The sequence below is a fragment of the Rhineura floridana genome, chromosome 16 (assembly GCF_030035675.1).
Source record: "Rhineura floridana isolate rRhiFlo1 chromosome 16, rRhiFlo1.hap2, whole genome shotgun sequence".
NCBI lineage: Eukaryota > Metazoa > Chordata > Lepidosauria > Squamata > Rhineuridae > Rhineura > Rhineura floridana.
The window spans coordinates 16,342,449-16,356,178 of NC_084495.1; the positions used below are offsets into that span (position 1 = coordinate 16,342,449).

Genomic DNA, 13,730 nt, shown 5'->3' on the forward strand with positions numbered 1-13,730 from the left:
CTCCGACTACACCCAAAATTGCTTCCAACTCCGACTCCACAGCCCTGTCTGCTCCTGCTGCATCCCTAGGACAGAGATGGAGAGTGTCTGGCCTGGGGGCCAACTGCAATCAAGGCCTCTCTCTCTGCCCCTTGGAATTCTTTCCAGGCCACACTTGTCACTGGCCCTGCTTTGCACCCTGAGTGTTTTGAACTCTGATAATGCCTCTTGTTTGGCTGGATGGAGGGTAACGAGGGGTATGTGAGTGTGTGTGGAAACTAGCCTGTTGTACGCAGTCAAAATGTACATTTGTTGCTCCACTTGCTTTTGCCTCTGGCCCCGCCCACCAGTGACACATGGCCTTCCACAGGTTGTCCAGAAGGAATGTGGCCCCAAAAAGGGACCTTACCTCTGCCCTAGGGAAAATGAGGTGGGCCTGAAAGCCAGTCAGAAACCCAGGCAACTGGTATGGAGACCTCCCGTCCTGCGATATGGATGTCCAGATCCAATGGTGTCACAGGCAGGGCTGTGGAGTCGGTACGCCAAACCTCCGACTCCTCTATTTTTCTACTGTCCGACTCCGACTCCAACTCCACCCAAAATTGCTTCTTGTCAATCAAAATTTATTTGGAAGTCGGAGTTGGTACATTTCTATTGACTCCGACTCCACCCAAAATTGCTCCCGACTCCGACTCCACAGCCCTGGTCACAGTGGTCCTTGGCAGTGTGGAGATCTGCTGGGAGGGTCTTGCTCCCCGGAACCTCTCTCAGGTTCAAGGTTTGGGCAGAGCTGAACCCTGACAGGTCATTGTTGCATCCACCCTAGATCTGTAAATATGGTACAGCAGGGCCTTTCTGTTGTGGTGTTTTGGTTCTGAAATCAAGCTCTCTGGTTTTGCTGGAGAAGGGTTAAGGACCTTTGAGCCTGGCTGGGAATCCAGAGTCTGTGAGTTCAAATCCCTGCTCGTGTCTCCTGGGTGTCAAGGGCCAGCTAAAGATCACTCCCACAGTGAGTGGATCAGGAGTTACATGCCCTGCCACCTGTGCAGCCGTGGGCAAGCTGCATAGTCCCAAGGAGCCCAGTTGCCCCCCAGCTGGCAGTTGCAGACAAGGAAGGGGCTGGCTTGTGGAGCTGTGGCAAGCTGAGCAGGCCCTAGCCAGCTGGGGAGAACTAGCCTCAGAGGGAGGCAATGGTAAACCCCCTCTGAATACTGCTTACCATGAAAACCCTATTCATAGGGTCACCATAAGTGGGGATCGACTTGAAGGCAATCCATTTCCATTTTTTGTTCTGAAACGTAGGCTTTTCAGATCTCACTCTCTGATGTTGTGGTAGAATGTTGGGGGAATCTTGGTATCTCTGCTTATTTTTTCCATTCCACTGCTGCTTTTCAGTTTGAATTTGTGTGCTAACTTGGGTGATCTGCAAGTGATATCATTTAACGACAACGTATGTGCATTGTTGAAATCTGTCTTAAGCACTTTTAAGGAAAGCTCAGGAAAGGCGGGCTAATCATGAGATTGTGGTACGGTACTACTGGGTAGCATTGCTGCCTGTTACAATATATATAAACATGGGTTAAGTCAGTATACAAAGATTTTATTGAAGGCGATCCATTGATCAAAAACAAACAGCACAGCACAGCACAGAAATGCACAGCAACTAGCCTCTGGGGAAACATAATTCTTTTAAAATGTTTGATGGTTTCCTGGCAGGCTTAAACAAACAGCTGGGTTAAATTCCAGGCTTTTAGCATCCTTAAAATGCCATTTTTAGATCAGTTGTTGAGAGGTCTCCATATCTGCCTAATTTCAGTTGTACAACACAACTCAGGACTGTGCTAAACTACAAGAATCTCTGTTTCAATTTTGAAGTTTTCCCAGGTTCCAGCACTCATAGAAAATTCTAACTGTAATTTTCACTGGATATTCATAGTCTCACGCTGTTCCTCCAGATGCATGCACCCCTCAAACTAAAGTTCTCAGGGCTGTTTGGAAAGTCCCAGTCCTTGGTAAGGTACACTTGTGGTGGGGAAACCTGTGATCCTCCAGATATTGTTGGATTTCCACTTCTATCAGCCTCAGTCAGCCTGGCTAATGATCAGAGATTATGGGTGTTGTAGTCCAGTAAGGCTCACAGGTTGCACAGCCCTGACCTAGACCTATTAAAGAGGAGAAAGATGAAATCAAGGGCTCACAGTTCCATTGCACTATGTGCAAGATGTCTTGTGTGTGTGTGTTATACCTGGCCTCCCAGCAATCAAATTCCTTTGCTCAAAATGGGACCATTATCATAGGAACGTAGGAAGCTGCCTTATACCATTGGACCATTAGCTCAGTATTGTCTACACTGACTGACAGTGGCTTCAGCAGGGTTTCAGATTGGAGGCCTCTCTCAACCTTACCTGGAGATGCCGGGGATTGAACCTGGGACCTTCTGTATGCAAAGTAGATGTTCTGTCACTGAGCTCTGACCCTTCCCCAAAACTCTGTTTCCATAGCAAGCCTGGCAAACTGAGACCTGTGATTTCAGGGTGCCATTTAGGTGGCAGTCCCAGTCTGCCTGAGTATGTCAAGGGACCCCCAAAGGTCAACCCATCCACTGAGTGTTATAAAATCTCAGAATGTTGTCCTCAAAGCTCATCTTTTGTACGAGGATGCTGCCTAGAACAGGGGTCACCTATGTGCCCACCAGTACCTTATCTGTAAAAATCATCTTATCAATCCCAAATGCACATGAGGCTCTTCCTGCTCAGCTCCTGTTTGGGCTGGCTCAGCCTACTCTACATTAAACGTACCCCCTTCAGCATGCCCACATTTCATTGGATGCCTCTCATCTCTTCTGAACAGAGGAAAGGTGCAAACAGCTTCTCTCTGTGAGTGAGTGTGGCAGTGGCTGATGTAAGTGGATTTTTGAATTTTTTCATGAGTGCATGCTCACACCATTTTTTAGTCCTTTCTTTTTTTCCTGCTCTTTCTAGATTCACTCCAAGGCAGCCATTTTGTGACTGGCACCCTCAGCACTTCTTCAGAATTCCAAATGTGCCCCAAAAGGTTGGCGAGCCCTGGCCGAAATCCTTCCCAGCCACTGTTACTGCTCTGGAACTTGAGCCTGCTTCCTTCCACGTACTTGCTTTTGGCCCCCTTGGGCTGTTGGCCAGCTGTCCCGCAAACTGACCGCCTGGAGCCTGACCCCTGTCAGTGCCTCACAAAACCGTGCTCATTTCTAGTTGAATGCAGCCATATGGGTGAGCAGCAATAGTGAGCAAATGGTGCAGAGCCAAGTGTGTTTTTCTGTGTCATAGGTATGCCAGCCAAAATGGTGGCCGTCAAAATGGGACCAGCTGTGGAGGCTGGTCCATTAGGGTAAATGGGGCACTGCCCCACAAACCACAGTTTGCCCTCAGCAAGCCCCCAGCTCCTTGCCTTTTTATTTACATCCAGTCCAGGGTGTGGCACTGCCTGTTAGCTTCCTCCTCTGTAGTCTCTGTGTTGCCCTCATAAAATAAGAATTAATTGGTTCTGCCTCTCATTGGCTCCACCTGCTGTTGGCCTCCTTGCCTTCCGCCCTACCAGACCGAATGAGTATCAGCCACCACTGGGAACAAGGAAACAAGAGCTGATTGGTTACTGTTTTTATTTTCTCCTTGTAACTGGTGGCATCTTCTTTTGTCTGCCAAATCATTTAAGGAATTGTTCCACATCTTCTTTGTGGTAGCTTCTTTGGGAGCTACTATTGTCACTCATGGTCAATTAAAGAAAATTGTCTCTCTTTTTGTAGCAAAGTGCACAGAACACTCTGCAAGTTGTATAAAAAATTTCGGCCTGGGCTCTTGACTTCCCTGCCTTGTTGTTGCTATGAGCAGCCCGTCAAGAGCTGGAAGCCACAGACTAATACATCTCCTTCAAACCAGTTTCCTTCCGGCCAAATAAAATTGTGAGTTGTCATTGGAATGGTTTAGGCCACATCTATACCATCAAACCATCAAAGGGTTAGACCTGAAAAGTCTAGGCCCCATCTTCACTATAAAGCAGTATCATACCACTTTACACAGTCATGGCTTCCCCCAAAGCATCCTGGGAACTGTATTTTGTGAAGGGTGTTGAGAATTGTTAGGAAACCGTGATTCCCCTCAAAGAGCTACAATTCTCAGAGTGGTTTAGCAATCCCTCTTCCCAGGGAACTGAGAAGGTCTGGGAGCTGAAGAGTGAGTGGGGCACAGCATGTGAGAATAAAGAGGCTGTGGTGTTGGGGGAGAAGTTTTGTTTGGTTCGGATCGTAATGCAGGCATACCTAATTCACACTTTCTGAAAAAATAGGTGAACTGAAACATAGGCATCCTTCAAAATCCACACTTTTCTGAATTTTGTGATGCTGTTCTCCAACCAAATAATGTGTATGTTAGGGGAAGGTGTGCATAACAACGCATATATTTGTGAAAATAACATATAAAAATACATTGTACGAGGAAAACCTGCTTTGGAAAAATGTGTATATCAGGCAAAACTGCATACAAAAGTGTGTGTATCAGGATAAATTTGCGTTATAATGAAGATGAATTTTCATGAGGACTTTAGAAAAAATGACAAATTGATGGAGAAATGTGGAGAACTGAACTTAAGACTGAAAAAATGAGACGTTGAGAGAAACCAAAATGGAGAAATTCATCCATCCCTACCACAGTGGGCTGTGTCCATTTATGGGGAGGACAGTTTTGGATGGTGGTCATGAATCCCATAGCACCTACTAGACTTCCTCTAACTGTAGCCATATAAAGGTTGTTTTGGGGAATGGGTGGGAGAGGCAGTGTTTTCACTTGGGATTGCTTACAAGCTTTGAAGCCTAGCTTTGCAGTCATGAGGACTAGCCATTTGATTTTTAACCAAACAAAATGGGAATCACTGACCCACTGAACCCTGTGCTTAATACTCATTTCTGTTCTTGTGTGGTGCAGTTGTAGAATACACACAACTCTGCGGGCAGAGTTGGCACAATGGCTACTCATTATCGACAACTCCAACCTTTGTTTTAAAATGTTATGGCTACGGGTGGAGAATTAGATGCCATCACACCAAAGGCTTTTAAAAATAAGAAAAATGTGATCTCAATCGGCCTCGATTAAGGCAAACTCCCCAAAGCTCAATGGGGTTATAAACAACATGAAAGCAAACTATGTCAGTGCTCATATTCCTTTGCTGAACTTTTTTTTAGCAGTTAATGGATAACCCATGTTCAGCGGCTGCCCTCCAGCAATTGGGGAAGTTTTCCACGGTGTTTATTTTGGACTAGACAAAATCCACTTTTAAGCGTGTAAATCAAACATTGTTTGGCTGATTTCAGAGACTGCTAAAGGGCAGACTTTTTCCTACTGAAAGGCAGTAATTGGGGGTTATGGCTAGGATGATTTGGGTGGTGCTCAGTGCTCTAAAAAGAAGCTGGAAGGCATACATTTTAAACTTGATAGTGCTTCACTGCATTGTGTTGCAGACGGAAGTTAGTGGTTTTTGCCATTTGTTTCGTAGAAATTTGTTTTTTGTTTCCATGTATGTTTTGCAAGGAGGGAAACCAATGATAGTTATTAATAACTTCCTTTCCGATATCTGTGGAACAACGGCATCCCTGGTGCTGGGTTCTGCAGCAGTGACATGCAAATTCAGAAGGAACTCAAAAGTAAGTTTCCAGATCTCATGATTTCAAGGCCAGGCATGATGTTAGCAGTTCAACTTGGAATCTCAGAAACTTTTGTAGTAAGAAGATAAGACCACTGACCAGGGCACTTGGGCCCACCTAGGACGTTGGAGGGGGATCTCACTGTCTCACCTATTTGACATTAGATTTGTTGATGCCAAGAATGTGGCTACAGCTCATGGATAGTGAAGAGAGAACTTAACCATGAGTCCAGGGGTTCAGATGGCACACTCAGTCAAACATTGGCTTAATGTGGTGCAGCACTAGAAAGGACCAGCAAAGGGAGACGGGGAATGGCTGCAAGCTCCTCTCCAGAAGCCAACATGTTTGCACGGTCTTGCATAGTTTTGGCTTGCCGTGCTGCGTGAACCACTTCGCATGCCCTCCCTTCTCTGTGGCTTTGCTGTTATTTTTTCAACATCAACTGAAGGCCTTTTTACTTGTCCTGGCTTTCAGTTGCCCTTATCTGTTTTTATCCTCCTGGCTCTGGGTTTAAATGCTTTAATGTCCAGTGTTCATGTTCTTCTGATTTTATATTCTAAATTGATTTATTTTTCAGTTTCTGTATTTTAAATGGATTATATTTTAAGTTATTTGAATTGTTAACTGCCTTTGAGGTTGATGGGTAACATATAAATAGGAAAACAGAATAGAGATGATTTACCGGCTCAGACCATTGGTACCTACACGCTTACTATTGTGGCCCTCCAGGGTTGCAGGCATGAGCCTTTCCTAGCCCTATCTAAAGTAAGGGTATCAATTGCTACTAGCCACGAAGGCTATGTTCTACCTCCACTGTCAGAGTCAGTATGCTTCTGAATTCCAGTTGATGGGAATCACAGCTGGGGAGAGTGCTATTGCATTCAGGTCCTGCTTGCAGGTTTCCCATAGGTGTCTGGTTGGCCATTGTGAGAACAGGATGCTGGACTAGGTAGACTTTTGAAGAAACCTAGTAGAACTCTTACTGTGTTCTTACCTGGAGATGACAGTGATTGAATCTAGGACCTTCTACATCCACAGTTATTCTTCTCTTATATATTATATTAATTATATGTGCACCCACTCAGTGGAGGCTGATCTATTAGGGCAAATGGGGCACTGCCCCACCAACCTTAGTCTGCCCTCAGCCAGCCCCCACCTGCCTTCTTGCTTACAGCCACTCCAGGGGGTGGCCCTTCCTGTCAGTTTCCTCCTCCTCAGTCTCAGCACTGCCCTTGTGGACCTCAGCAGGGAGGAGGAGGGAGACAAAACTAGAGTTAGTTGGCTCTACCTGTCATTGGCTCTGGCTCCACCTACTGTTGGCCTCCTTGCCTTCCGCCCTTCCAGTCCCTATGGGCACAAGCCACCACTGCACACTATATATATAAAATAAAATGAAAACGGGTTTAAATAAACAGCTTCTGCCAGCAGTCATGCCAGTGGACTTTGACACTTCTGAACGCATCTAGTGGGTGTCAAAGGATGGCTTGCTTGAAGTCTCCCTGTGCATGGGGTCCATGCACTAGAAGTTGGCACACAAATTTTTAGGCACCTGAAATTTCTGCAGGCCTGAACCCAACGTTGCTCGGTCATCTTGAGAACAAACTGTGTCCTCCTTAATCTATGGTATTCATTATGCTCTTCAAGCCCTGCAGTTACTCTATGAAGATGGGAAGACTTCTCTTTTCAATTAGAGAACCTAAACAGAAGCGGTGCTTCTGGCATTTTCCCCAAGACTAAAAAGACAATTGTCTGCTATGTGAAAGGAAATACATCTTTAGCACTGTGACTGATGATGGTCTCAATGCACCCTGAAGATCCACATCTGTGCTTAAGCATTCCAGAATTGTAACACATTGCTAGAGTCTTTCACAATTGATATTATATGAGTTTTGCTGTGAATGGGTCTATCCCTAAAGTTTTGCCTAAAGTATCTATTTTATTATTTTATTTATTGTTGCATTTTTATCCCACCTTTCCTCTGATGAGCTCCCCCCTCCCCATTTTATCCAACTAACAATGCTGAGAGGTAGATTAAGCTGAAAGATTGTAACTGGGCCAAGGTCACCCAGTGAGCTTCATGTCTGAATGGGGATTTGAACCCTAGTTTCCCAGAGCCTAGTCCAACACTTATAATCCTACACTGGACCAGCAGTTTGATGAGAGAATATTAACATTCCTTGACAACTGGGAATGTATTTTTGATGACTTGGAATCTGTCTCGCTCTGACCTATGAAAAACAGCGCTCAGTTGATGGAGGGGCAATTTGATGTCACTTTCCCAGTGTGAATTTGGAGACTCACAGGTTCAAACGGAGAACTAGGATTTTTTGGAATAGGATTTAGCTGGACTGGAAGCAGTAGGAAAAGGGTGTATGTGAGAGAAACAGGCAGGGATGGGGGAGAAATTTGATTCAGATTGTATTTAAAGCCAAATTTATCAAATTCGCACTTTCCGAAACAATATGAGAACAAAAAACCCCAGCCACTCTTCAAAATTTGCTCTTATCCAAATTTTGCAATGCAGTTCTCCAACCAAAAAAAAGTTGCAAAAATGCATATGTTGGAGAAAATGTGCATAAAAATGAATATATTCGTGAAAATAACACACAACAATGCATTCTGTTAAGAGAAATTGCTTGCAAAAATGTGTACATTAGTCAAAACTGCATACAAAAGTGTATTTATTAAGAGAAATTCACACTAAAATGCTGGAGAATTTTCATGAAGATTTTTTTCAATCAATGCAAATTTATTTATTTGGACAATTTATATACAGCTCATATTTAAACGAAGCTCTAAGTGGTTTACAACATAAATTAAAATAACTTAAACAGCAAATACAAAACCCCCCTACTGTCTATAAAACAAAACTAATAACTGAGCAGAGCATCCCCTTTAGTATCAACATTTAGTATAAACAATTGCACATAAAAATCAACTACAAAAATACAAGAAGAATTCACAACATAATAGGCTGAACAAAATATCCTCTAGCCTTCAAGAAGAAAATAATAAAAATCAAGTAAAAAATAAGTACATAAATTCAACCTTGTTTTTAAACATAACAGATTAAACAAAAGCAAAACAAGTCATTTCTTAAAGCACTATACATCAATCATTATAGAAAAGCAAAACAATTAAAACCGCCAGCCCCGTTTAATGTTTTTAGTTACTGTACAGAGAGCTTCGGCTATGGGGCGGTATACAAATACAATAAATAAATAAATAGCAGCACATAGCACTTCATCTAACTACAGATGAAATTCCTGCTGAAATGAATTTCAGATTGGAAAAATGAGAGAACTGAAATTGACAGATACTCTCATCCCAGTGACAGGTATTGAAATGCCATTTTTTTAGTGGTTTTACTGCTGCATTAGGAGCCTGCTTGCTTCCACTATGCTCTCCTTGTAATACTTTTGGTTTACAACAATATCATAAGTCTGTAATGTATTCCCATCCAAAAGGAAACAAATTCTTGTTGCGCTTTTCCTAAGACTCCTTGCCTTTTGCAGATGTGCAGAGTCCTTGACCTTTCAAATAGTGAAGTCAGGTGGCTGAATGCCTATTGGTTTACAAGCAAAAAGAGGCCTGCCAAAAATAAAGGATTAAAAAAAAATGCTCTGGGGACTCCCTACGTATGCAGAATTATACAGATGTGTGAATCTAAAAGAAATAGAAGTGTTTTAAACCTGTCAGAGCAGCCCAGCACAGGTCATCTGAACTGTCAGGATGTATGAAATATCAAGGTGTCATTTGAGGAGGTGTGGGAAGGAAGGGGGAATTGCTCTGGTCACAAGCCCCTATAGCAGCTGATAGTATGTATCCAGTGTGTGTGTGGTGGTGGTGGGAGATATGTGTGCTGCGTGGCTAAAAGAATGCTCTCCCCCCACCCCTCCACACTATATAGGGATATTTCAGGAGGTAGGAAAGGAATAAGGATATCTCTTCTCTTTCCCACTCAACAGAGACATTCCCCCTGCCCCAATAGATCAATAAAGTGCTCCTTTTCAGGAGTGGCAGCCAGCTCCAACCCTGAGCACTCTATAGGCTCATCCATACCTGTCAACCGTTGCCCTCTCCGCTTTTCTCCTAACTAAATCTGGAGTTTCCCTTCCCAGAACAATTCGCAGTATTGCTGGGTAGGGAAACTCCGGACTTAGGCTGCAACCCAATGCATGTCTACTCAAAAGCAAGCTCCATTGGTTTCAATGGGACTTACTCCCAGGTAACTAGGGAGGAAGTGGCCGGTGAGCAGAGAGAAAAGGAGGGAAAAAAAGGTTCCTTTTCACCACAAGGCCTGAACAGCATTGCAAGGATCCTGTTTCAAGCTGACTGGCACCCTTTTAGCTAGCAGCAATACACTGCAACATTTTGTTGCAGGTCCCACTGGTGTTTTATGTCCTCATCCTGCCTATATTATTTCACTGGGTAACCTTTGTATTTATAGTAATGGTGCACCCCTGTACTTCAGCTACTAGTCTGCAGCCAAGATTTGGTGACAGTCACTAGTATCACTGACAGATAAATCTAACAGCAATTGTTGGATATGAGATTAAAAAGGAACCTCTGTGTTGGCCTTCCGACATGGACGCGAACTCTCGTCAGCCCCAGCTAGCATGGAAAAGGGTCAAGAAACCTTGAATGCATCCAAGATTCAATTTCACTCAAATGTGAAATTCTAACTAAAATCTGTAACTTGCCCCTATGATCAGCGTCCATGCACGAGGGTTGGAAAGTGGTCAATGTTAAACCAATTTTTAATTTGGGAACCACAAGTATTTGGGAAATTACAAGCCAGTTAGCTGAACATTTGTTCCAGGAAAACTGGTGAAAAGATTTATTAAAAAAAGAAAGAATTACCAGGCAAAGAACCAGCTTGGCTTCTGCATATGTAAGACACATCTAACTAACCTTTTAGATTTTTTATTTTAATGTTTTTGTGATTTTATTGTTTACAATTTTATTATGTACGAGTTTGATTTTACTTTTGGAAGCCATCCCAAGTGCCCTATTATAGGGTGGAAGGGCAGGATAGAAATATTTTAAATAAATAAATAAAATTTCTTGGAGAGTGTCAATAAGCATATAGATAGAGGTGATCCAGACAACAATACTTACTTTCAAAAAGCTTTCAATAAAACACGACACCAAGGACTCCTGACAAGCTTAGCAGTTATGGGATAAGAGAACAGGTTCTCTTATGAATCAGTAATTTTAATAAGTAACTTATTAAAGAGTACAGCCCCTCCCAGAACAAGTAATATACCTAATTCCTGGACGCAGGAGCCACCCACCCATAGCATTTCTGTCTTAGCAGGATTCAACCTCAGTTTATTGGCCCTATCCAGCCCATTGCTGTCTCCAGACACCTGTCTAACACCTTCACAGCCTCTCCTGATTCCGATGGAGTGGAATGAGAGAGCTGGATGTCATTCAACATTTTTATTAATGACTTGGATGAGGAGATACAGAGCATGCTTATCAAATTTGCAGATGATACAAAATTAGGGGGCACAGCTAATACCGTGGAAGACAGAAACAAAATTCAAAGGGCCTTGATAGGCTGGAGCATTGGGCTGAAAACAACAGAATGAAATTCAACAGGGATAAATGAAAAGTTCTGCACTTAGGAAAAAGAAACCAAATGCACAGTTGTAAGATGGGGAATACTTGGCTCAGCAATATGACATGTGAGAAGGATCTTGGAATTGTTGTTGATCACAAGCTGAACATGAGCCAACAGTGCAATGTGGCTGCAAAAAAGGCAAATGCTACATTAGGCTGCATTAAGAGAAGTATAGTTGCCAAATTGAATGAAGTATCAGTTCCCCTTTATTCAGCACTGGTTAGGCCTCATCTTGAGTACTGTGTCCAGTTCTGGTCTCCGCACTTCAAGAAGGATGCAGACAAACTGGAACGGGTTCAGAAGAGGGCAACAAGGATGATCAGGGGACTGGAAACAAAGCCCTATGAGGAGAGACTGAAAGAACTGGGCATGTTTAGCCCGGAGAAGAGGAGACTGAGGGGAGATATGATAGCACTCTTCAAGTACGTGAAAGGTTGTGACACAGAGGAGGGCCGGGATCTCTTCTCGATCGTCCCAGAGTGCAGGGCACGGAATAATGGGCTCAAGTTGCAGGAAGCCACTGGACATCAGGAAAACCTTCCTAACTGTTGGAGCCATACGACAATGGAACCAATTACCTAGAGAGGTGGTGGGCTCTCCGACACTGGAGGCATTCAAGAGGCAGCTGGACAGCCATCTGTCAGGAATGCTTTGATTTGGATTCCTGCATTGAGCAGGGGGTTGGACTCAATGGCCTTATAGGGCCCTTCCAACTCTACTATTGTATTATTCTATGATCAGCATACTGATGACACCATGCTCCAAATCCCTGGATGACAGTTCTGGACTATTTCATGTACACGTTAAATAGCATAAGAGACAGAATGGATCTTTATGGAACCCCTGGGTCATCTAATGAAGCTGAATAATGGAAGAGTTAAGACAGACCAAAGTAATGCTTCTAGGACATAGTTAAGACATGGAATTCGCTACCACAAGATGTAAAACTGACCATCAACTTGGGTGGCTTTAAAAGGGCAAACTGAGGATAGTCATTTGGTGATTATTTGCTTGTGGGGTTGTAGAGGCAATTGTCTGGATGCCTTGGAAATAGAATGCTAAACTAGATGGACCTTGGTCTAATCCAGGAAGCAGACATTAATGTCAGCAGGGCAGGACATGTGAGTTAAATTTCACTTAAAACCAGCTTTTGTGAAAGAAACTGAACTTTAGACCTCTTGATTGGCCAGTCTGTCAGTTAATTACTTTTTTGGAGCTGAGCAGATGAAGTATTTGGATGTAATCCTGGATTCAGATCCTTATTTAGCTGTGTGTTTTGCTGGATGGCTTTGGACAAATGATTTATCTGTCCATTTTGATTATCTGTAATTTAAAACACACACACAACAATAGTGCTGGACCTTACACGATTGTCGTGAGGACAAATAGACTGTGGAATATGTTTTGCAATTGTTAAACTGCAATAGGCTCCTTGGATAGTACTGGAAAATGTCTTGTGTGAAATTTGTTCTGCTGAAAGACTGGAAAAAGGCACATGCATAAAACGTTTTGAGCAGTTTACCAGACCCTGGAATATTTGGACATTGCAAGAGGCCAGCCTTGATTTAAGGCTCTCCTTCAGGATGGTAGGAGGGAATTCATATACTGAATGTGACTTGGAAATACTTTGCTCTTCTCTGTTAACTTGTATAAAGAACCCTGTGTTATACTGTGTTGTATAATGAACAATCATTTGAAGCACCTTTTTTAAATGTACAAACACTCTGCAAGTGAATTTTTGTACAGCATAAGCATGCTGTTGCTGCAGAATAATTCTTGGAATTTAAACATCACAATCTAAAGGGCAACTTGCGGTTTTGAGTAATGTTCATAAAGCTGCCCTTCCAGAGGTCTTCAGAATAATCTCTAATTCTGTGTTCTTCCTAGTTCTTCATTCCTCCCATTTTGTCCTTTCCACAAAATGTAGCTTTTTCCTGCCCCATTGTCATAGGGTCGCCATAAGTCGGAATCGACTTGAAGGCAGTACATTTACATTTTTTTATTGTATTAACGCACAGAGTAAACATGCCTGGATAAAATTTGAACAGCACAGAGGCCCAGTTTAATTCTGCAGAGCCTGTGTTGGCTCCCCTAAGGAGGACTGGCTTCCTCATGTTAAATCCATGTGCAACTTAAAACGGTGTCAGTTGGGAGACCCATTTGATTGTCCCTGCCTCCCTGGAGTAAAACCAGCTGCTTTTGGTTTACTTTCTTGTCAAGTTATTGGAAGCAATGCAATCTTGTGCGTTTTTGCAACTGCATACAACTCAGCTGCTTCCTCCAGCATACTTTTCTTTTGATACATAGAATAAGAGGTTGTGCTCCGATTGTATCAAACTAACTTTTAAAAAATGCACACAAAAAAAACATGCTATCCTAGCACGAAAGGTTCTTTTGCTTTCCTTTTTTCATTCACTGTGTCTCACCTTGGAAGAGCTGAATCAAGAATAG

At 43.1% G+C, this 13,730-nt stretch overlaps 1 protein-coding gene across 3 annotated transcripts in view; it reads left to right on the forward strand.

Moving 5' to 3' along the window:
- Window positions 1-13,730, forward strand: part of SH3BGRL (SH3 domain binding glutamate rich protein like) — a 59,074-nt gene that overhangs the window by 12,517 nt on the left and 32,827 nt on the right. The window contains exon 1 of one of the 3 annotated variants that reach the window (XM_061598223.1): window positions 5,315-5,650. The exons of 1 other annotated variant lie outside the window; for it this stretch is intronic. In XM_061598223.1, the coding sequence (XP_061454207.1) occupies window positions 5,372-5,650 (279 nt within the window). In that variant the 5' untranslated portion in view covers window positions 5,315-5,371. Of the gene's footprint in view, window positions 1-5,314; window positions 5,651-12,542; window positions 12,866-13,730 lie in introns of those variants that run through there. One more of the 3 variants, XM_061598225.1, reaches the window with a different exon arrangement.